Consider the following 25,598-nt stretch of genomic DNA (forward strand, 5'->3'; position numbering starts at 1 on the left):
AAGATAGATTGCTGAGGAACAAGTGCTACAAAACCTCCTTTGCCACTTCGAATACTGGGAATCATAACAATACTTATCCACATATGAAGTCACTGAGATGTACAGGCAGAGTAAGGTCAGGAAGCATGATTTCTCACCTTCTATGCCAGAACACACACAAGCTAAGGCACAGGCACAGATACACAGCATTTCCTTGTTATAAGTCACTCGTTTGACGTATTTTGCTGTTGAGACCTAAGTAAAGAAAAGTTGCATACCTTTGAAGCTGTTTTGCCAATTTCCCTCAGTTTTACAACAGTACTGTATTTGGGTGTGTAGTCCTGATATATTGGAACACATCCTTTGCTTAAGGACATGGACTGACTGATTGTACAGCAGTTCCTTTTCATAAGCACTTATTTTTTAGGTTTGTTTTGCCATCAGGTACAGAATAACTTACAAATAATATATATATATATATATATATATATATATATATATATATATATTTACAGTGGTCCCTCACGTTTAGCGATTTGATTAGTCTGGCAAAACCATTGCTAAATGTGAACTCGCTAAATGTGAAATGTACTTTATATGGGAAAAATATAAATTAGTCTGCGCCCATCATCCAAGTCACCCTTTTGACCCTGGATTTCGTACTTTTAAGTGCTGAAAATGAAACACAGTGCATTAGCAATACATTATACAGCTACACTGCTGTATGGTTATGTATCTACTCACCAGCGAAAAATGCCTAATGCTTGGCGTTGTGAGAGAGAAACAATTACCCAAGGTCACAAGATGCTCACAGCAATGATAACAATGGCGTTCTGGTGGCGGACGGGCAAGGCATTTCAAGCCCTATATCGTTAAACGCGTAAGACCATCGCTAAATGCATGAGATTGGTACCTTTTCTAACCTATCGATAAATGCGAAAATCGCTAACTTGAAACACGCTAAACGTGAGGGACCACCCCTCTCTCTCTCTCTCTCTCTCTCTCTCTCTCTCTCTTTCTATATATATATATATATAAATGCAGAAAAGAAAGAACCCAGTTCTAGAATCAAGTAAGTTCATTCATTTAGATGAATATGAACAGGATGAAAAGCCAGATTCAAGATTTTGATTCACCTCTAGGTGCCTGGACATGTTACATTTAAAAGTCCAGATATCATTAGGATTGAGAAAGACAGACTAAGGAAGTTGTCTATAAGAGTCTTATTTTTAGCCTTAAAACTGAAGGTCCAGTGTCTTTTCATTTCCAGTACCAGTGATATTGAGATCATTATTATTATTATTATTATTACTACAGTATTATTTATTATTATTATTATTTTAAGCCTTTGAACATTGTGATGCCTTTTTTTAGTTCATTTTTCTTTGCGGCCAGATGTTTTGATTCAGCTGAGCAGAGCTCTTGTGGATTGAGTTTACTAATACTGTACTATATATAGCCCCTCCAGTTTTAAGTCTGAAAACAGAGTATCATCAAGAGAGAGCAAAAATAGAATGAAAAAGACATCCCAGAGTTCAATAGGTTAAACAGCAGTGACTTATACAGTGGACTGCATGGACAGGTATACACACACATGCATCAGAAATGCACATGCACGCTAAGAACACTACTGGGGACATGTACACACACACGTATACACCCAGTCCATCACGGCACATCATTTAGTTCAGTACTTGGGTGCTGGGCAATGTGCACACTGAATGACACGGCTTTAACTGCTACATGATATGGATTACAGTAATTCCTCACTTAACACTAAATTTGTTCCTATAAACTACAGTGTTATGTGAGTATTGCTTTATATGAGGGTTAGGTTCCAGTAAGATTGCCGTCTATTAAAAAAAACTAATCCAAGGCTGCAGATTATTATGGAAATGCATCTGCATATATTAAATGTTAGAATTTATAAGGATTTTTAAGAAGTACGGAATATTGTTGGGGAAACTATTAGAGTGAGTTGTATTAACCTTAGCCCTTTGCCTCGCATCCAAGCTCTCAATAATGAAGAACGGTTTGTTATGTGATATGTGTTCCTATTTCAACAGGCAGTTTTATAAAGGAAAGTTTTAGCATTTATAATTATTATTAATATGTTAAGTGAAAGCGTGTTAAGTGGGGAATCACTGTACATGCATGGTGGGCAAAAGATGTTATGTTTCACAGGTTATATGGTAGAGCAGTGCTGTTTGAATGATAATATTTTTCCATTTCTTCTTTCAAGGCAAACTGTATACTGAGGGAACTGTAAGTCACTGTGTGGTATTTCCTCCCTTGTTATTTTACTAATTTTCTTAACATGTCCAAAAGACATTGATGTTGAGTGTTGCATACTTGGTATAAATACTTTGAGTGCCTTGAAAATTAGTGGTATGAGAATTAATAACAATGGATTTCATAATAATATTGACTCCTTAATGTGACTAATCTCAGAGTTGATATAGTATCCGATAATAGGTTGAGAAACGGATTATCATGCATTTTATTCTTAGTTGCCTGGGAGATTCCTTAATGCCTTCCTGTTAGTGGTTAATTCTGGACATCACACCTTAATGTATCATGTGGATGTTACTGATGAATATATTGCCAGTATTAAAATGATAACACATACAATACAGTGTTAAGGTGTAAATGCAGAACAAATCACTATGAAAGAGGAGCTGCAAAGCCTCCCAGGCCACCTAGAGTATGACCCTATATTGCAGAAAAAATTTAGTGTGTTAAATCTCTCAGGCCATTTTGAAGCTCTTTTACACATCTGTAATAATCTGAGTCACATTGCTTCATGAAAAAATGTTATAATGCTCTAAAAGATACTTGGTCTAAAAAAAAAAAAAAAAAAAAAAAAAAAAAATGCTCCAGAAAATCATGTTCCAAAAAGAACTTGCTCCAAAAACCTTGCTCTAAAACGCTTAGATCCGTCCATGTTGTTGGAGGAGAGAATTATTCAGTATTTTGCAAGAGTTTCACGTTAACTGCCTGTGCCTCCAAAGTCGTACAGTAGACTCTCACAAATCCAAACTTCTATGAATTTTACCCTGGTGGTGTGGTGGTTCAAATGCCCCAGATGGAGTGAGACCCATGCATAAGTTCAGTCCCTAAGAGGTGACTGAAGGCTTTTCCATCTTTTGTTGCCACCATGGGAAGTAGGCTGGTTGGTCATCAACCCTTAAATGTACTGGATTATGATAACCTAGCCTTCAGCCTCTAAACCTTGAAGAGGGTGATGTGGGATTGACTGTTACCTTTTGTTCTTTTTTAGTGTCTAGGGAAGTAAACAGTTTTTAACTCATAACACGCTGCTTCTCATGTGCTTAAGAATTTCTCGCATAGTTCATATGTATTTGTAAAATTATCTCTAAAACCTTTTATTTAAAAGAGCACAATTTACAGTATTTTATAGCAGTCATTGATTACAAAAACTTCATATTCTAAATAATGCCTTGTTCCTTATGATTTGGATTTGAGAGATGTAGCTGTACCATAGTTAGCTGCAGCACATTGTAGATATACACTCACATTTGTATTATACGTGGAGCATAACCAATGTGGTACTAAACCAGTATATATTAGCTAGTAAACAGAGTATATATTGGCATTCTGTCTAAGAGCTGTAGTCAATGTGGCATAGGAGGCATTGTAGCACTTCTTCCATAGTTATTTATTTTGCATACTACACCATTACATTCTCTTACATATTATTTATGCTGTTTTTATATTGACAGTTTACACTGATAACATAAAAAGGGATACTGGGGTGTAATGTGTGGAATGAATCACTAAAGAAGTGTTAAAGATTCTCCAAAGCCACTTTGAATGCAACCCTCACCCCAATGTGTGCATGCTGTGTTTGTTTTGATTAAGTGTGCATGGCATTAGTTTCCTTTGATATGGAATGGCACCCCCACTTGGCTTATATTAAGGTAGGCAAACTCTTTTTAACTTGAATGGTAATAATTAAAATGAAGTACTGGTATTGTTGGTGGCTTAGAAGGCTTTGTAGCACCTTCCTTTGTGATTTATTTTTCTTATTAGACCCAAACATTTTCCCTATGTTATTTATATTGTTTTATCATTAACATAGTTTTTATCAGTAATATACAAGAGAATATACAGGTATAATGTAGAGAATAAATTGTTGAGGAAGAGGTGTTACAAAGTCTCCAAAAGTCACTTAGAATGCAACCTGGTCTTGTATAGTGAAAACCATTGATATGTTCAGTCAAGGACAAAATTTTAACCAATATTTCACCTTCCCCTTCTTATTATCCCCCCCCTGATGACTAATGTTCCTTAGCTAAGAGAAGCTTAGTAGTTTTCTCTGTCCAATAGATGATGTTCCTCGGTATGGTGCATCAGTGAAATGGGTGTAGTGGAATACCAGGTGAAATTTTTGTCCCTGACTGTACAAAGATATATATGAAGTACAGGGTTTTGTGATAAGTATTTGTGTGCGTAGGGACGTGTATTATATATGCAGCGTAGTTTGTATCCCAGCAAAGCAGAGACCAAGAACAACAAAATCATCCGTGCTTTTGTCCTGGTCTTATTGGTATTGCTGTCCAGATTACCTGTGCTGGCTGTTCCTGTCCTAAATATATGTGCTGGCATCAGTTGGGAAGCATTGTTATATACCTGTTTGTAACGGAAGAAGCTGATCTACTCTCTGTTGTCCATATTGTTACTTCTTCAGCACTGGTATTTCAAACTTATTATATTCATTTGTTTTCATCTGATAGAACTGGGCTAATACCATAGATTGAATATTAAGTTGTAGTTGCATGAAGTTTGATGTGCCTTAGTTATGTGTTAATAATGAATCCTTGTGGTTACTTGTCAAATCAACTCTCTAATCTGACAACACATGGCCATCGGTTGAGCTGAATGGGGATAAGGATCTTTTGTCAGGTTAGAACAACTTACTATAGTTGATAGACTCTGTATTCTTTGATGTTAGTTCCAGAGTTACAAACATAGGTGCCTAGTTGATTGATTGAGTGCATTAAAAAGATCATGGCAGTATAACAACAGAGGTCATTGCTGCCATATAACAGGAGTAAAAGCAGAACAAAAATGAAATATATTTACTGAACATTATAAAAAATAGAACAAATAAAAATAGTCATTCAACATTAAAATCCTTATAAAAAAACATCAGGGACTTAGGTGCCTGATGATCTAGTGGTTAGGATATGCCAGTCAGAGTTATGGCCTTGCATAGGTTAATACTGCAAGTGGTGAGTGGAGGTTTTTCAGTCATGCCATGCCATCAGGGGAAGTAGGCTGGTCATCTACCCATAAATGTATAGGACTACAGTATCCCAGCCTCAGATCCCAGGATTAGCTGTTACTGTTATTACTATTTATGGTCTCTCTGAAGCTTAAGAAAATTATCTAGTTGCAGATAGAAAAGAAGCTAATATTCTAAGCAGCTTTGTTGATTTCATAGCAACCCTTCCTTAATGATTTATTCTGCACATTGCATCTTAGTATCCTTATATATATTATTGATGCAGACTATGCCAATTTTAGAACAATATAGATAATATGCATTAGAGGGTGAGGGTGTAATATGGGAAGTAAATAAGGCAGAGGTGCTGTGAAGCCTCTTGTGCCACCAAGAATAGGACTTGGAATACAAAATGTAATTCTTTTAACCATTGTGAAAAACAGTGAGTGGAAGGCTGGAAATAGACCTAAAGCATCTATAGAATAATGAAAAAGTACATTATCGTCAGCCTTACCAGACTTACTCTTTGTGTATGGGAGAGTATGATCTAGAGAGAGAGAGAAAGAGAGAGAAGTTATTAGCAGTGAAATTGGCAATACACTCATTAACTCATTATTCAAACCTTAGGCTTACAAAGAGAGAGAAGGAGAAAGATATTAGAAGACAAAACATCTTAGACTTTGTTCTGTCACGGTGTTCTCAGGAGGGTGTATGATTATGATGATGAGAACAACACCCTGGACTCAGTGAATGAATACACTCAAGATCAGTTTTTCTTTGAATTCTTTATCTTATAAATGACAAAGTAGACAGATGTGGATTGTGGAAGGTTTTGCACATGTATGGTGTAAATGGTAAGTTGCTAGGTGCCATCAAGAGTTTTTATGATGGTAGTGAGGCATGTGTAAGGGTAAATGGGCATCTAAGTGAATGGTTCACAATCAATGTGGGCATGCAACAAGGTTGCGTGATGTCCCCATGGTTGTTCAGTATATATATATGGATGGATGGGGTGATGAGAGAAGTAAAAACACAAGTAATGATGAGAGGGATGGTGTTGGTAATGAATGGTGATGGATGGAATATCCTGAATTTGTTGTATGCTGATGATGCAGTACTACTTACATATACCAGACAAGAACTTCATAGACTAATGTAGATTTTTACGGATGTCTGTGAGCATCATGCCTTGAGAATAAATGTAGAAAAGAGTAAAGTGATGGTTAGTAAGGGAGATGGTGAATCTCAGTGTGATGTTATAGTGAATGGAGAGAGACTGGAATTGGTGAGAGAGTTCAAAGACCTGAGTACAGTGATGGAAAAGAGAGGAAGATGTGCAGAAGAAGTGGAAAGTAGAGTGTCGCAAGGAAGGAAAGTAGCTGGTGCTATGAAGGCCTTGATAAGAAACAAAGGCTTGAGTGTTGCAGTTGCATGAGGCTTACATGATGGAATGTTAGTGCCAACTTTAACATATGGATGTGAGACTATGGTGTGGCATGAAAATGAAAAGTCAGGAGTAAGAACAGTGTATATGGGACTGCTGAGGATTGTATGTGGAGTACAGGGAGTGGATAGGATAAGAAATAATGTGATTCATGAAAGATGTGGAGAGAGGAAGTCTGTGGACACCAGAATCGAAGAGAGTGTACTGAGATGGTATGGTCATGTGGATGGAATGGATAACAATACAGTGATGAAAAAGGTATATCTGAGCAAATTTAAATGAGGGAGGAGGCAAGGTAGACCAAGGAGAAGGTGGAGGGATATGGTGGATGAGTTTGTGAGGAAGAGAGGTATGGAAATCAGTGAGGCTAAGGGACTGACAAGAGATCAAGCTGGCTGGATGAATGTTGTGAGAAGTGCATGATCAAGGATTTGGCTCCCCTTTTTAAGGTGACAGTGTCTGGATTGACTCAGATACATTTATGTGAAGCTTCACAATGTGGTGACTGTTTTTGGTGTATCAGATAGAGCCAGGATTCCAGGGGCTTGAATGATGAGTAAATGGAAGCTTGGCCCATTGAATTGGGCAGACTTGGGCTGTGTGGACATTGCTACTCCTCACCTTGCCCTAAGGTGGGAAAGGAGGTGTGGATGATGATGATGATGATGATGATATATATATATATATATATATATATATATATACAGTATATATATATACTGTATGTATACGCACACACGCGCACACACACACACACACACACACACACACACACACACACACACACACACACACACACACACACACACACACAGGTCGTCCCTTACTTATGAACAGGTTGCATTCCGAGAGACTTGTTGTAAGTCAGAAATGCATTTAATATACTTAACCCATTGAACATCATGACCTAGCCAAGCCTACCTCGAACGTGCTAAAAACTCATATTAGCCTGCAGTTGGGGAAAATCATTATCACAAAGCCTATTTTATAAAAAAGTGTTTAATATCTCATGTGTTTTATTGAATAATGTACTGAGATCGTCGATTGCGAAAAGTCCAAGTTCCTGTGCGATGGCCATTACGGGCTGGTTCACAGTTCACTGTCAGGATGATTCCCCATCACAAAAACAGGACAATTCGCCGTCAGGCAATTCCCCGTCAAAATATGGACGATTCACCATCAGTAGGCTGAGAATCTTAAACTTACATATTTATGTACACATAATGTGTAGGTTATTCATATACCTTTAATGTATATTATTCATTCACTTAAAGTTATCAGACAATTAAATAAATGCTACTGTGTCATATGTAGCCTTATGTTAAACAATGAAGTGAAATTTATCATGCATTGTCTGATTCACTTTTCAGTATTATATTTTTTCTGTTAACACTGACCATTTGATGCCACATTTTACATTTATCATAAAAACAATAAACCATCATCACTTTTACAACCCATATAACTCAGAAACTAGTATACGTGGTAAGTAAATTGGTAGGTAAGTAAATGACTGAGAATCTTCCTGACGGGGAATTGTTCAGGAACCTACGGGTTTGCCTCACTCATGCTGGGCAGTTGAGTCTCATCTCAAGAGAACAGTAAGTGCCTTCCTCTTCTTCTCAGCAAGTGGCGGGAGAGACAGATGGGCATTTCATAAACATGATGGATGCACAAAACACGAAGCTGATAGAGGAGGAGTATCCCCCCAAAAACAGTAACATCACAGAATACTAGAGTATCAGAGCGTTGATTGTTTACACTAATGACTGACTGGGCAGACTGGGACTTGGCACACTGCTGCTGCATCATACTGAATATCACTAGCCCAGGAAAAGATCAAATTCAGTTTTCAAAGTAGAGTTTCTACATTCATAAAGTCGAAAATTCATAAGTCAACCATTCATAAAACGTGACCACCTCTACAGTATATATATAGTACACACACACACACACACACATATATATATATACACCTGTATATCATTGCTCTCTGGACCCTACTTCACCCCATGCTAAGGTGGTTGAAAATTATGATGGTACAGAAGAGGATATTAAGGTGTAATGTGCATGGTAAACCACAGTGGAAAAGTAAAGAAAGTTCTTATACCACTGTGAATGCAAATCTAGGTATGAACCATAAAGGACGTCATTTGGATTGAAAGGGATCGGTGACTACTTTAGATTTCTGCATTGTGAAAGAACTGCTCTGCATCCTATAGCTGGGTCTTACATAGCCAATTTTTTTTCATCTGATGAAACTGAGACTTGGGATTCCATTACAAGGCCATGGTTATGTGAAATTTAGTGAGCCTTAGTTACAAAGTGGGAATGACTTTACTGGTTGAATTTATCCTCCAATCTGACTATACCTGGCCATTATCTTACCTGAAAATGGGTTACGGATCTTTGTTAGGTGAAAATAAGCTGACTTTAATATTCCTAGTTGCATCATGTTTATTATTGCTTTGAAAACCTATGCTGCAATCCTGTACATATATATTTGCACTGGCGGATAAATATCACTATGATAAACAAGAACTCCAGCAGTACAGTGGTGCATAGGGTGGTCTGCAATTAGTGCTTCACTAGAAATTCACCTGGCAGTATTTTATATGTTGTGTGGATAGCTCAGTCTGCTGTTGTGGATGTGGGTGAGCCAGTGGGAGTAAGAAAAGATTAAATAATGTAGGTTAGACTGATGACGAATGAGCTGTCCCCTCAACACAGGAAATCATCTTGCGGATTGGAAAAGGAGTGTTTTACAGTATATGAACAATTCTGTGTATGAATTCACTCAGTAATAAATACTGTACAGTGCACTTTTAGGGTGTCATTGCAGCAGGTGCCTATTGTGTTGTGCACCAGACTGCAGTAGTCTAATGATGGACTCCCATGCCTCAAGTGGTTTAATTGAGATTGGCTGTTATTTCAGTTTTTCCTTTTTATAAAAATAAGTATGTATCGTAGTGACAGAAATATTTGTGCAATGAGTAGAACATTATTTTGAAATTGTGATATATAGTATATATATGTTGATTGTCCATGCAAAACAGCAATTCCACCTTGATGTTTTTTGTGATAGTTGTACAGTACTTTTGCCTTTAGCCCATTCAGTATAATACAGTAATATTGTATTGTACAGGTTGTCCCAAGAGATATGTGAGGAACTTCAGGAGGTTGTTGTTGAACTAATTTTGAGTATTAATTGCTATTATCAACATGGAGCCAATTCTCAGCCATTACAGAGATACAGTTATTGATGACCTTGTGGGTGAAAGTGGTCTCCCTCATAGTGAATCCAAGGTTGACTAATTGTAGCGTCAATTTGAGAATGAGATTTGTGTTCATATGACATTTTTATTCGGCGATACTCCAAGAATCCTGAAGTTCCTCACTTAGTTCCAGGTACACTGTAAGTAAGGATAATGAAAGGGTAAGATTAAATCCATTAATAAATATATAAAAACAGGTCTTCGTCTTGTCAAGTAGGTACGATAATTGAGAGAGGTGTTGCTATGAATGTCTATAAGGTTTTGTTGTTGCCACTTTTGCAGATGAAGGTTATGTTGAATATGAATAATGTCACAGTTCTTGTAATTTTAATGGTGCAAATGTGTTTCAAGCACTTAAGAATTCCTTTTGAAGAACAACCATTCTTAGGAAACAAAACACTAGATTGTTACATATAACTGTTGGTTCTTTATTATGCGCCTATTGTAATATATATTGTGCAGTATTCTTTGTGAGCCATATCAGTATTTTGTTGCATTCTGTTTGACAGGAATTAACTCTCTCAGGCTCCTGTGACTCTCCTTCAGAAGAATAAAATTGTTTGGCATTAGCTGTTGATTACTAGAGTTATCCTGACCATGAGAGGGTTAATGTTTGGCATTAGTCGAAACAGAATACTGGAGTTGCCCCGAACATGAAATGGTTAACAGTGACTCTCAGGCTTTTGTGACCCAGGCCTGTATTTTTGTCAGATGAGGAAGGTTCCTAACACCTTTTCATAAGTTATTTAGTATGTTTGTTTTACTTTCTTGAATGAATGATTGGTGATGGATGGAATATCTCAAATTTGTTGTATGCTGATCATGTTGTGGTCTTTGCAAGTACTGGACAAGATCTTGAAAAGTCAAGAATAAGAGTAGTGTATATGGGACTGTTGAGGAATGTATGTGGAGTACTGGGAGTGGATAGGATACGGAATAATGTGATTCGTGAAAGATACAGAGTGAGGAAGTCACTGGACACCAGAATCGAAGAGAGTGTACTGAGATGGTATGATCATGTGGATAGAATGGATAGCAGTAGAGTGATGAAAAAGGTATATCTGTTCGAATTTGAAGGAGGGAGGAGGCAAAGTTGGCCAAGAAAAGTCGGAGGGATATGGTGGACGAGTGTTTGAGGAAGAGAGGAGTAAGGGACTGACAAGAGATCGAGTTGGCTTGATGAACTTTTTGCGGAGAAGTTCATGACCAGGGATTTGGCACCCTTTTTTAATGTGGCAGTGTTCAGATTGGCTCTTATCAGATAGGTTTATGTAGCTACAGAACGTGGTGAAATATTTTTGGTCTATCAGTTGGAGCCAGGATTTCAAGGGCTTCAGTGATGAGTGAATGGAAGTGTTTCCCATTGAATTAAGCAAACTTTGTCAGTATGGACGTTGCAGCTCCTCACCCTGCCCTAGTGTGGGAAAGGTCTGGATGATGATGATGATACTTTCTTGTCCTCTTTTGAGTTACATAAGTCCTTCCAATATTGCAGTACTCTGCATAAATAACAAACAGATATTAAAGCCTTATCCCCAAAAAATTGCTAAGGACAAGGTGTTAGGGAACTTTCTTAACCTACATCAATATGACTCTCTGTGTCATCTCCTTAGAATTGTTTGGCATTACCTGCTGTCCTGGCCATAAGGGGGTAAGGTTTTCTTTATCAAGGCCAACATGTACAGTATTGTGCTTGTGTCAGTGCTAAGCACTTTGCCACATATATATACATATCCATCCATCCATCCATCATCCAATCCTACATTGCCCCATGAGGAGCGTAGGAGCACAGGGCTAGACAGTTGGTCATGACATTTAAGATGAAAGTGACCAGCCTCACTCATCCCTGAGTGGCATTATGTGAGCAATAGACCCCAACCACCCCTTGGATATAAACCTTCACTGGCTCAGTCTAATTGGAGCGCAATAACTACCAACTAAACCACCAGGCACCAATATAGACATATATATGTATATATATATATATATATATATATATATATATATATATATATATATATATATATATATGTATATATATATATATATATATATATATATATATGTATATATATATATATATATATATATATATATATATATAATTACGTATATAGACTGTCCTCATTATATGTAACTCTTGTGTGTGTGTGTGTGAATTCCTTAATTACAGAAATACTGCCAAAAACTTACTGGATGCCTGTTAACTCATAAAACGTGAGTCTTAGGGAAGTCAACTCCCATGCCCTTTGTGCAAAAACATGAATATTTTGTTTCTCCAATAGATTTTTATTTCCATTCTTCTTGCAGAGAATGGCATACCGATAGCATGTATAATATGCATAATTTTCTTATCATTATGTGCAATACTTTGCCACTGCAGTTTCTTGAAGTTAAGTATTTTGTCAACAACCCCCCCCACCACCACCACCACCACTACAAAAAAAAATAAGTAAATAAGAGATAAAAAAAAAAAAAGAAAAAAAAAGACTATATCGTGTATGTGGGTATGAGATGGAAGAATGCATGTTGGAATATTGATGAATGATTTCTTTGTCAGTATCTACTGTACTGTAGCTATAATGAGAAGCAGTGAAAACACGTGGAGGAAATTCAGTTTTAATCTTTATTGAGGCACATTACAGTAAAAAAGATCACTCCATTCACCTCCTGCCACTCTGTCATTGCTGGAGTCATAGTTGCTTGAATGATATGTAGTGGACTCTGGTATTTATTATCACCTAGAGATGGATGATAATACATATGCATCTTTGTTGACTGTCACATTCATGCGTTCATGCATTTAGCTATGAGAGAGGTTTGAGATGTGAACAGGATTTTGTTTTTGATTGTACCTCAGTAGAGATTAATTAAAACTGAATTTCCTGCACTTACTTTCATTAGTGCTCATTATGGCTACAGCACAAGCTCATTTTTATCATGAGTCATAAGCCATTGTTAGGTTACCAAGGCCAACTCATAGAAGCATAGCGGAGCCTTTATAAACAAAACTTTATGATACGACAGTCTGAAGTAAAAATCTGTTCATCTCATCTGCTGCTTTCTCATTTCTGCATGCATAAATGCATCTATGACTCCAGTGATATGAGATGCAGGAGAGGCAAATGGACTTTTATATTTAAATGTACATAGCAGCAAGAGGTATGTACTCTATTAAGGTATGTTGCAGTTTACAAGTTAGGTATTTCCCTAATTTACAGAACCAAATGTATGTAAAATGTTTTGTTAAGTACATACCATACAATGAGGACAGTGTTAGATGGTAGAGTTAAGCTCAGCTTTATTTTGTCCATGATGTTTTATTGCTAAATGCTTTGCCAGATACAAGTATCTATTTGTCCATTGCTTATTGGGATTATATTTTTGTTTGTGTGTATTGGTCTGGCCATTTTAGCATTACATATACACTGTAAGTAGTTCCTTTGAATTTTCAGTATTAATTTCTTATACCCGAGGTTTAAGATACAGCCATGAGTAAAGGCTCACCAACACTTCTCTTCCAGCTGTGGCAAAGGAAGGTGTTGTATGAGCAATTTTTTCTGTGTGGCAATACAGTAGCCTCCTCTTATCCGTGGGGGATACATTCCAAGACCCCCAGTTGATACCTGAAACTGCTGATAGTACCAAACCCCACTTAAAGGAAGCACTTTATGACATCCCTTTAGCATATCCAAATTGACTGCATCACTACTCTTGTGCTTTGGGGCCATTATTAACCCTGAAACGCTGGGCTTTTTATACCGCACCACAGTGCGTTCTTTCTCCCTGCATGGAAATTGTTCCAAAAACAGCCTCTTTTAAAACCTTGATATCTTGGAAACAAACTAAAGACCATATTACTCACCAACTCTTCTTGCGAATGAAAGTATTCACTGGTCTGTAGGTCGTCATGTTGATGAGTAAGGACGTGAGGAAGAGGACTATTTTGTAGCGTGAGAGGTAGGATGTGTTCATGCATGTACCTGGAGCCCCGACTATGGCTTTGCTGTGAGTGTGATAACTTCTCCATTGCTAAGCAAGATACAGTGGTGTCCAGGGCACTCTCTTCGTCAGTATCACTGAGCCCTTTCCTGGTATCCCTGGAAAGGGGCTTGGCAAGGGTGGATGAGGCAAAAGTCTACGTGAGGCAGGAATGGAACCAGATGTGAAGATTAAGAAAACATCGTCTTACACCTGCCAGAGTCAGAGAGGCGACTAAGGTGTGGTTGGCTCGGCTGGCTGAACTCTCTCCCAAGTTTTTGGTGATGAGATAAAGTGGAGGCCACGTCAAGCTGTGGCACAAACACAGTGTCAGTTCCTACTGACACCCGGCGGGAATCTGGTGCCTTTTTGCCGTCAGTTCGAACCGACTCCTGGCAGTTAGGTGTTAAGTAAAATAAGAGTTACTCGAGCACAAGCACTGCGATACTATGACAGTTGATCTGATAACCGAGACGGCTACTAAGTGACCAATGGGCACGTAGTGTATACAGCGTGGATGTGCTTGACAAAGAGATGATTCACATCCTGGGTGGGACGGAGCAGGGTGGCGTGAGAATTTATCGCGCTACTCAGAACGGCACACAATTTAAAATTTATAAAAAATTTTATCCCAGGAATATTCCATTTAATATTTTCAGACCGCGGTTGACCACAGGTAACTGAAACCGTGGATATCAGTTCTGTGAGTAAGGGCAGGCCACTGTATGAAACACAGAACAAAAGATTGTGTGAAGAGAGGATACTTTATGTCCTTTAGAGAGGAGTGAGAAAACTGGAAGGCAGGACAAAATGCCAGCAGAGATTTGTCTGTGAATTTTTGCCTATGGCTTTATGTTTGTTATTTATCATGCTCAAGATTCACATGACACTTGAGGGCTGTATTCTAGGTGGCATAGGAGACATTGTAGCACATTTTTTCCTAGTGAATTATTTTGCATTTTATCCATGATGTAGTCTTCTCTGTTACTTGTACTGTATTGTCATACTGTTGACATTGCATCCATGACATGTAAGAGGATATTAAGGTAGTAGTACATAGTAGTAGTAGTAACCACAGGTTCATTTGAATGTGGGCCCAGTGGACTACAGGTTGAAGTTGCCCCTCTCGTGAAGTTCACCATTTTTCTTTTAGGAGGATAGGGAGGGAGGTGAGGGATATTTTTATGATCAGTCATTGAAGCTTCCTGGTTATATTGGTGTCATCACATAAAGTTGTCCCACCCTGATATGTTATTGTGCGGCCTCAGGGATAAAGAACTGAATAGAGTGGCTGCTTGAGATCAGTCAGTGTGGAGAGCCACTGTGGCTAATGCATGCATGTTGAAGCCTTTATAAACAAAGCAAAACAAATGCCAGCGCCAGTGTTAAGATTCAATAGACAAAATAAATTGCTAAGAAAGAGATGCTACAAAATTTCAGTCCCACCTGGAGTACAAGCCTAGGTTGTGTTAAGATGTTAAGCAACATTTAGGGAAGTATGTAGCTTATTACTTAATGTCAAGAGTCTAGTAATTTAGCACCTGATATGGTGATAATAGCAACAGTAGTAATAATTACAGTAATAATAATAATAAGAATACGAATAATCTTGAAGTTAGTAATGAAAAAAGTAATAATTATGTAATACTGTAAACCGTCTTATATTACCTTTCTTCATGTCCATATTCAAACAGTCATATCCACAGTAAATTGCACAAAGATTGCCTGTTAAAGTTCCATTGGTATCGACAAAGCTAATTCGTCAGCTTTCCTAATTTACAGTGATGATTCTGAAGCGGGATGTCATTGGCAGGTACCATTTCTATAATTATACAAATGACCTTCTGCTCCCTCCCTATCCCCTGAAAGAAAGGAATGGACTGCAGAAGTGCATTTTCAGCCGGCAATCCTCCCATTTCACATTAGATGAACTTGGGCCACAAAAACGTTAAAGTTGGTACAGTTTGTTTGGGAAAAGTTGATATAGTACTGTATGCAGCAAGTATTTGTTATGTGTTCCCTTTTTCTAATGCATTTTGCCTGTTCGTTAGTTAATTACAGAACTATTGCCACTTACGGTTTCATTGAGACCTATAAAACTGGTTTACCTATTTCCTTCGGTTTAAAGTCTGTTTATTTGTCTACAGTATCTGTGTTGTTAAGTGAAGACAAATGGGAGCTGCAAGGCTTGGTGGATGAGTTTGGGAGAGTGTGTAAGAAACGGAATCTGAAGGTGAACGTTGGGAAGAGTAAAGTTATGGTCTTCGAGAGAAGCGAAGTCAGTGAATGTACAGTGAGGTTGGATGAGGAGGAAGGAAAATGTGAGTGCATTAAAGTATTTGGGTAGTGTGATGAATAAGGATGGAAGTTTGGAGGATGAAGTGCTTGAAAGGGTACAGCAAGGAAGAAGGGTTGCTGGTTCCTTGAAAGCGGTGATAAGAAACAGGGAAGTGAGCATGAAAGTGAAAAAGTTTCTACATGACAGTATTGTGATACCAACTCTAACATATGGAAGTGAAGCTTGGACCTTGTTGGAGGGACAGAAGTCAAGAGTGAGAGCAGTGAAAGTGAGTTATTTGAGAGGAGCATGTGGAGTCACATGAAGAGACTGATTGACAAATGAGGAAGTGAAGGAGTGCTGTGGTGTGGATGTGGATGTGATAGGAAGTGTTAGGGGAAACACACTGAGGTGGTTTGGCCATGTGGAGAGGATGGAGAATGAGAGACTGACAAGGAGAGTGTATGTGAGTGAGGTGGAGGGGGGGAGAAGGAGGGGGAGGCCAAGGATGAGATGGAGGGATGGAGTGGAGAGGTATATGAGAGAGGGGTGTGTGAGCTGGGAGCAGGGCAGTGAAATGGCAGGGGACGTGGTGACATGGAGGCGATTTGTTTGTGGCCACCGCTTACAGGATTAAGGCATCTGACAATAGATAAATAGATAGATCTGTCTATTTATCTATTTGTCTATCAGGCTATCATCAGCTGCCATAATCACATAAGGGGTCGGCACAAACAAATTGCTTCCATGTCATCTTGTCTTTCTGCCATCAGACTGTTGTCTCATCAAGTAACACCCTTCTCGTTTTTGTATGCATTTCCATGCCATCTCTCCATTTCATCCATGGACTCCCCATCCACCTCTCTCACATACACACTTCCATTCATTCTGTCATTCCCCATCCTCTCCATATGGCCAAACCATCTCAATATTTCTCTAACATTTAAAGTACCAGTTGTAAGAGAAGAGTTCTAATGTACTGGAACACATTCTACAAGTAGACATTGACTTTCCTTGTTTTAGATCCTACTTCACCCCATTCTTAGGTGAGAAATACAGCCAGGAAGACAATCTTAGTTCTCTTACTTTCATACTTCTCTATCCTTGTTTCTGGATCCTACCTCATTCCATCCTTAATGAGGAAAAAAGGCCACTGTGATGATGATGATGATGGGAGTCAGTAAATTACTTGTTCTTACATTTAAGCCCATCTAGTATTTATTATTGTTAAGCCATAATGCTACTCAGGAGAGCAACTGGTCGCTCTTGCCTTAAATGTTGGGACTGAATAACCTAGCCCTGAGCCCCAGTGTTCCTTATGGAGTAATAGAGTATTGGTTGATAGGTAGATATTCCACTTTGTATGTGAAACTGTTGTAACTTTCTGGGAAGGGGTCTTGAGTTCACAGTGTTGTCAGCTGTTCTAATGGAAGAAATTGTACTTAGAAGTTCAGTGTGTGCTTATTATCTCTTCCTCTCTGCACCTGGTGGTCTGGTGGATAGAATGCCCCATTTGGAGTGATACCCTTGAATGGATACTGTCCACAAAAGGTGGCTGGAGGCTTTGTGATCATGTAATGCCACAAAGGGAAGTAGGTTGATCATCTACCCTTAAATTTTCAAGGCTACCATATCCTATCTTTGGGCTTCTGCATCTCAGAGGGGGTAAAATGTGAATGCCCTTTTTGTGAGTGGCTAAGTAGCTTTTTTTAATATCCTTTTTTGTTTTTGAGTCCTCTTTAAATTAAAGAAAAATTGTGTAATATTGTCATTGCTTCCTATGAAATTGATTTGCCACTTCCCCCCCAATCTACAGATGTAGTTATGTATAATATCATGATATTTCAGAAATCTCTCAACTTAGAATTGCTAGAGGTACCAGGGACATGCAACTATTATCACAACAGTGGCATTTATTTCTCCCATTTTATGTTATTAAGAGTTCAAATGTGTTTCAGATAGTATTCAGTTCATTATTATTATTATTATTATTATTACTACTTTTACTACTACTGCTACTACTACTTTTACTCCTGCTGCTGCTGCTTCTGCCACCACCAGTGCTACTGTTATTATTATTATTATTATTATGAAGTGCTACAAATCCTACTTTAACAACTAGAATACAGTCATGTATTATACTGTACTGATTCATATGCTATTTTTTATTGCCTGAATATTGACTTGGCTTGTGTCAGTAACATAAATGAGGCTACTGAGATGTTACTATACAACATAAATCACCAAGGTATATATGCTGTGAACCCTTCTGTGTGGCCTGGAATACAACTCACTCTAGAATGTTTTGAATTATTAGTTATTTTAGTTGTTTAATGATAAGGTTCTTGTGTAGGTTTTTGTGCTCATAATTGCCTTTTTTCATAAGCCAATTTATATACCATTGTACAAGGTGTCCCACAAAAATTTTTTTTTTTGGTACTTCACGAGGCTTATCTAGTTGAGAATTGAATCCATGTTGATTTAGAATTTTTACATTAAAAATTAGCCATAAAATTGCCTCCTAAAGTTTCTCAAAAATCTTGTATTATACCCTATACAGTATACTGATGCAGAGAATATAGCACAATACAGCAACATTTAATCCATACTGAATCAACCCCTTCAGTATGAGGGCTTTTTAAACTTCATTTTAACCCCTTCACTGGAGAGAGATGCCTTCCTCTGGTGGCATCAGTATGGCCGGGTGGTGGAGCTGCTTATTTATGCAGTTTTCACACTGTCCACTCCCTGTTATTATTATTATTATTATTGGTGATGGACTGCAGGTAAAGAGGAGTTTCAACCTGCAGTCCACCAGGTTTGCCTCCAGACAAGTCTGGGGTTGCAACTACTCATACTGTTTCTGCTATCTTCAGACTAGTATACTATCTTTCACTCAGAGACACTTTCGAACCTGGAGGAAATAGATATGGCCCAGAGTGACACATCATCAAGTAAAGGTCCTTCATGAATTGAGCAAAACCCTCTGACTCCAGTAACTAAATATGAAAATTTGTATTGTCATATGTTATAGGGTAAAATTGCCTGGAGGTAACAAGAATAGACTATGAAAAAGATTAACTCATTATATTGCTGTTGCTGTCATCATTAGTAGAGAGTTTCTGAGCTTCAGTATGAAGGGATTTTGCTAAGCTGATTGAAAAAACCTGGTGGTAAGCAAGTTATAATTTAACAAGACATTACACTGAATTAGGTTACATGTTTTTTGCTCATTATTCATACTAAAAGTTGTGTTGAAGGTAGAATGTTGTTGGATTTGTAACCCATTCCTGGTCAGAAATAGGATTGAAATTATTGAAACTACATAATAAAAAAATCAGAGCTTTTGGGTATTTGTTTGCATTTTATTTGATGTACAATTCGTTCACATTAACTAGGCAGAAATTCTTTTGCTTTTTTAGTGCCATAGCACTGCTTCATAACTAGCACCATATTCCAGTATTAATCTCTTTTAACAACTCAGCATCCAAGATGGTGGAATGACAATTTTATGTCTAGTTAAAGTGAACAGACCATAGTTGTTGTACAGTATGTCTACCAAACAGTGTTCTCACGACTAGCACTTTGTTTTTTATATGCTTGCCTCTGCACTCTTAGAGTCATGATGTTAAAACTGAGTGCGCCGGGGTGTGAACAAGCTGTCAAGTTTCATAGTTATTTCTGAATCATGTGATGATGATAGGATATGTCTGACCCTTATATATTGTTGCTTACGGCACTCCGTAATGAAAGATGCAAGCTGATCACATCAAACAGTTGCTGGTGTTAATCTGTCTGCTCATCTACAACCAGATGCCTTAGTCCCATAAGGGGTGGCCACACACTAATCACTTCTATGTCGCTCTGTCCTCTGCCATTTATCTGCCCTCTCTCATAGATCTCTTTACTTCCCTCCATCTCATCCTTAGTCTCCTCCTCCCCCTATCCCCTCTGCTTCACTCACATACACTCAGTTAGTCAGTTTTTCATTCTCCTTACCCTCCACATGACCAGACATAAATGATCATCATAAAGTAGGACCTTATTTACACCTTCTTGCACTCAGTTTTGGTAATATGGCTTACAGCAGTGTTCTGTCCTGGTACAGTAAAGTGTCTCTGATAATCTAACATGTAACCAGGAAAGCCATATAGGGTGGCCACTAACAAACTGCTTCCATATTACCCTGTCCTCTACCATCAGGCTGCCCTTCCTCCCACTCACTCCACCCTCATTCATATACCTCTCGACCAGAAAATATGTTGAACAACTTTGATGAGAGAGGAGGAGGATTGTTTGAGAGTGATAGAAGTATGTGAGGACAGAGTAGCCTGGAGGTAGTTCTGTCTTGGCCATTCCTTTGGGGGGGAGAGGTTCTATGAGGGAACAGGATGATGATAACAATGATGATGATGATTATTTTCTTTTCACTCTTGACCCTGTTGGTGCAACAGCATCTATCCCATAATTCTTGCCACCACCAGATAATTTTGTTGAGCATACGAGAAATGGCGGGTTGTGAAGGACACGTTTGTCCGATGGTTTTAAGTCCCAAAATGCAGATGAATTTTTGTTTTAATGATATCATGCCACAAGGAGCACAGGTTGCCAGTGGTCACCTACACTCTGACCCCTTCAATCCAGTGACATATTTTTCCACTTACAGACTTTTTATTCAGCTCAGGCTAAATGTCTTTTTATGAAGATGTTAGTAACGTCTTTATCTATCTTTTCCCATTCTGAAAGCTGTCCCAAGTTGAATCTGGATATAACAAGTAGAAAATGGAAAAATGCATCATCAGACTGAAGGGCATTAAGTTGTGGGCAGCAGTAACTTTGCATCTGACTGCTATACCTCACAGTATGGGATTGCATGTTAACATATACAGTATGAAATTGGTTATCTGTGTATAGCCACATATCCTTTTGTGATAAGGTGTGTAAGGTGGCCATTTTTCACACAGATGTGGTGAGTTTGTGGCTGTTCAGTACTGTGTTGGTGAGTTTACTGTATGTCAAATCCATCTGTAATTTCAGACTACTTCATTTCTAACAGATACTTGATCCTTTGCCCAGTGTGAGACATTTTACTGTACCAGTGTCATTTTAACCATTTGTCATCACATAATAAGGATGCTACTGCCCCAGGTACAGTAGGATAAAAACATAAGATATCCAGCAGGGCAGGATGTGGTCTTTTTTTTTTTTTCTGCATTTTATTTCTGGGTGCTTGAATCAAATTCCTCTTCCTATATTTAAGGATTTCTCTACCCTGCACACCTATATATACAAAAAGGTATATTATTATCTTGTAGAGGATATATACTATCTCCTAGAGGTTGTACTATGGTGCTTGGATGCCTTTCAATAAACTAGGTAACTGAACATCCTGTTTGTTCACCTAATAAGGCAAGCATTGGAACTAGGAATAACAGTTATCATCATCATTTTTGGATTTACATTTCCTTGTAGCATGGGTCTAATAGGTTCACCTGATAGCACTCCACCGTGCTCTGTTCTCTGCCAGTTCTCAAGTAATACCTCTAGTTATGCACATATATATATATATATATATATATATATATATACATACATACACACACACACACACACACACACACACACACACACACACATCATCCAGTCCTTCTTTGCACCATCAGGAACATAGGGACCCAGAGGTTGGCCACTCAGTCCCAACATTTAAGGTGAGAGTGACCAGCCTCATTCATCCCTCGGTGGTATTATGTAAACAGTAAATTGCAATGACCTCTTGAATGTAAACTTTACTGGCCCCACCTGGATGGAATGCCTTAACCCAGTAGACCACCAGGCATCATTTGGTTGTGTAATTACCCCCCAACATAATACAGTAAATGGTGTCCTGGATTACAGGGAACCAGTTAGCTTGTTATTCAGTGCAGAGTCACCTTAAGTTTCCACTATATTGAGGGAGTGAATGGAGAGTGCCACTAGCCACAACATACATCTAGTAATAGTTCTGCCATTTCTTTGGACACTTAATTGTCTACCTAAGTGTATGTAATGCTTTTTCCTACTTTTATACACTGTTAAAAGCTTTTTTTTTTTTTTTTTTTTTTTTTTTTTTTTTATAGTTACAGAGTCATCTATCTATCTGTCAATTTCCAGGCACCTCAATCCTGTAAGGGGTGGCCATAAACAAAATGCCTCCATGTTGCCTTGTCCCTACCACATCACTGCCCTCCCCTCAACTCACACCCTGCTCTCTTATATACCTCTCCACTCCATCGCTTCATCTCATCCTCGGCCTCTCCTCCCTCCCCTCCTCCACCTCACTCGCATACACTCTTCTTGTTAGTCTCTCACTCTATCCTCTCCACGTCCAAACCACCTTAGTGTATTTCTCCCAGTTCTTTTTATCACATTCACATCCACACCACAATGCCCCTTCACTTCCTCATTTGTAAGTCTGTCTCTCCCTGTAACTCCACATGCACCTCTCAGATAACTCATTTCCACTGCTCTCACTCTTGACTTGTGTCCATCCAACAAGGTCTAAGCTTCGTTTCCCTACATTAAAGTTGGTATCAATACTATCATGCAGTGACTTTTTTACTTTCATGATCACTTCATTACTTCTTATTACTGCTTTCAAAGAATCATCAACCTTTCTTCCTTGATGTACCCTTTCAAGCACTTCATCCTCCAAACATTCATCCTTACTCATAGTACTACCCAAGTAGTTAAATGCACTCGCATTTCTCATTTCCTCATCATCCTGCCTCACTGTACATTCAGCCACTTCATTTCTCTCCAAGACCATAACTTTACTCCTCCCCTCCTCCCCACATTCACCTTTAGCTTTCATTTCCTACACACTCTCCCAAACTCATTCACCAAGCCTAGTTCCTCTTCATCTTCACTTAACGATATAGTATCATCTGCAAACAGTAGTACAGGGAGTTTCCAAATGCCCTCTCTCATCACAGCTGCTCCAACATCCACTGCCCTACCGTGTATCTCTTTTATAACCTCATCCATATACAGATTGAACAACCATGGAGATGTGACACATCGCTGTTTCAATCCAACATTCAGATAGGAAAATTCACTCAGTTCATTATCCACATGCACTGCAGCCTTAGCACCCTCATATTTACTCTTCATGGCATTCAGCAACTTCCCATTTACTCCATATTTTCTTAATATTTTCCACATTCCTTGTCTATCCACTCTGGCATGCATTTTCCAAATCCATGAAGGCTGCATACAGCTTCTTTCCCTTCTTTAGAAACTTTTCCACTAAAGATCCAAGGATGATTATCTGATCTACATAACCTTTTCCCTTCCTAAAACCTCCCTATTCTTCTCCAACTAATTCCTTTGTTATTTCCCAAACTCTGTCAGTAAGAATCCTAGCATATACAGTACTTTTCCTATTACACTAAGAAGACAAATGCCCCTATGATTACCACACTCTTCTTTTTCCCCTTTTCCTTTGTACAGGGGAGTAATTATACCTGACTTCCAATTCTCCAGGACTCTACTTTCCTCCCAGGCCAATCTGCACATCTTCCATATTCATTCTGCTACTATCTCCCCCATGTTTCATCATTTCTTCTCACACTCCATCAGTTCGTGGGGCAATCCCCCATTTTGACTCTCTTCAGTACTTCCACTACTTTCATCCTAATTATCTCTTCCTACATTCTCACCTACCTTCTTCTCCCAGCCATTTATACTCACATTACTTTTATTCTCTATGTTTAACAGTTCCTTATATTGTTTTCTCCATCTGCTCACTTTTTCTCCCTTCTTCACTAGCAATCTACCATTTTTATCTTTCACTCCCGTACTAACTTCTTGATCACCCTAACTCTCTTTACCTCCATCCAGAACATTTTCTTACATTCCCTCCTCTTTACACTCAAATTCCTTCCAAATTCCTCATCCACTGTTATCTTACTAATCTTTTCACCTTTCTGTTCCTTTCTACAGATAACTCTCTCTTCCGTCTCTCAACTTCCTCCATGCCTCTGCTTGCCATCCATTCACTGTATGCTTTCTTCTTTTGCACCACAGCTTGTCTCATCGCTTCATTCCACCGTGCCGTTCCTTGCATCCTCTATTGTGTTCTCTTCACTCCACACCATCCCACATGCTGCACAGATTACTTCTGTGAATATCTTGCACCCATTTACTACAGTGGGTGGTAACCATATAACCAAATTTTGGCACCTGGTGGTTTAGTGGGTAATTATTGTGCTCCAATCGGATTGAACCAATGAAGGTTTATATCCAAGGGATGGTTGAGGTTGATTGCTCATGTAATGCCACTCAGGGGTCAGTGAGGCTGGTCACTCTCATCTTAAATGTCAGGACCAACTGCCTAGCCCTGGGCTCCTATGCTCCTCATGGGACAATGTAGGATTGGATAATGAATGGATGGATGGAATATCTTGCACACACCTTCCACCTCCATCTGCACCAAATCATATTTACCCAATCACTCCTCCACTTTTCACTGATATTCTGCCCTTTGTCCATCCTCTTATAACCTTTCTACCCTCCTTGTATGGACTACTTCCTCTCTGCACAAATGTCCACTAGGGCACTGCCATTCTCATCCACTTTTGCAGGCATACCTCACTCACCAACCACTCCATCCACATTCACATTCCCAACTTTTCCATTCATATCTCCAATGAAAAACACTCTCTCATTCCTTTCAGACTTTTCCGTGCATGCTTCCACATTTTGCCCAGAAGTCTTCTTTCACTCTGCTTGCACCATCTTGTGTTAGCATATACACACACAGTCACCCACATTTGTAATCCTATTTTCAGTCTTGCCCACACAATCTCTGAACCAACTGATTCATGCTGTCTTATATTCTCCTTCCATCTCTTGCACAACAATACCTACTTCCTCATTTGCCCTCTCATTCTCACCTACTCCCACACATACTGTATACCCCATCCACACTTCCACCTTATCACACTCTTACCTCTTCATTTAGTCTCAGTTAGTCCACATACATCCACTTTTGCACCCTCAAGCACCTGGACAATCTCTGTCTTTCACCTCATCGCTCGCACCCCTTACATTCCATGTTGCAATCGGTACCATGTCCTTTGTTCGGTCCTTGATCGTCACCTGTTTGTCAGTCCTGGTCCGAGGCTCCTTGTTTGTAGTTTTAGTTCGTTGTTTTCCGAAGAGGGGCACTAACCCTCTGCCAAACCACTTGTTGACACATAGGGAACATGCATTTGTTGGTTATAAGGTTACTGCCCGGCATATTAAATGATATCCTGGTTTACAGGAAATCATTTGGCTTGCCACACCATGTACAGTAGAGCTACCCTGAAATAGAGTACCTGTACTACTACACTGAGTGAGTGGATGATGGGC

The 25,598-nt window shown here is 38.8% G+C and overlaps 1 protein-coding gene across 2 annotated transcripts in view; it reads left to right on the forward strand.

Annotated features, from left to right (window-relative positions):
- The window catches only part of LOC145410532 (uncharacterized), a 64,786-nt gene that overhangs the window by 31,378 nt on the left and 7,810 nt on the right, over positions 1-25,598 (forward strand). The window contains exon 6 of one of the 2 annotated variants that reach the window (XM_080280645.1): positions 2,222-2,244. The exons of the other annotated variant lie outside the window; for it this stretch is intronic. Coding sequence (XP_080136771.1) covers positions 2,222-2,237 — 16 coding nt within the window. The 3' untranslated portion in view covers positions 2,238-2,244. The remainder of the gene's footprint in view (positions 1-2,221; positions 2,245-25,598) is intronic. 2 annotated transcript variants of the gene reach the window in all.

Source organism: Coenobita brevimanus, chromosome 86, assembly GCF_032717465.1.
Source record: "Coenobita brevimanus isolate Jiangsu-jjx chromosome 86, ASM3271746v2, whole genome shotgun sequence".
Lineage (NCBI taxonomy): Eukaryota > Metazoa > Arthropoda > Malacostraca > Decapoda > Coenobitidae > Coenobita > Coenobita brevimanus.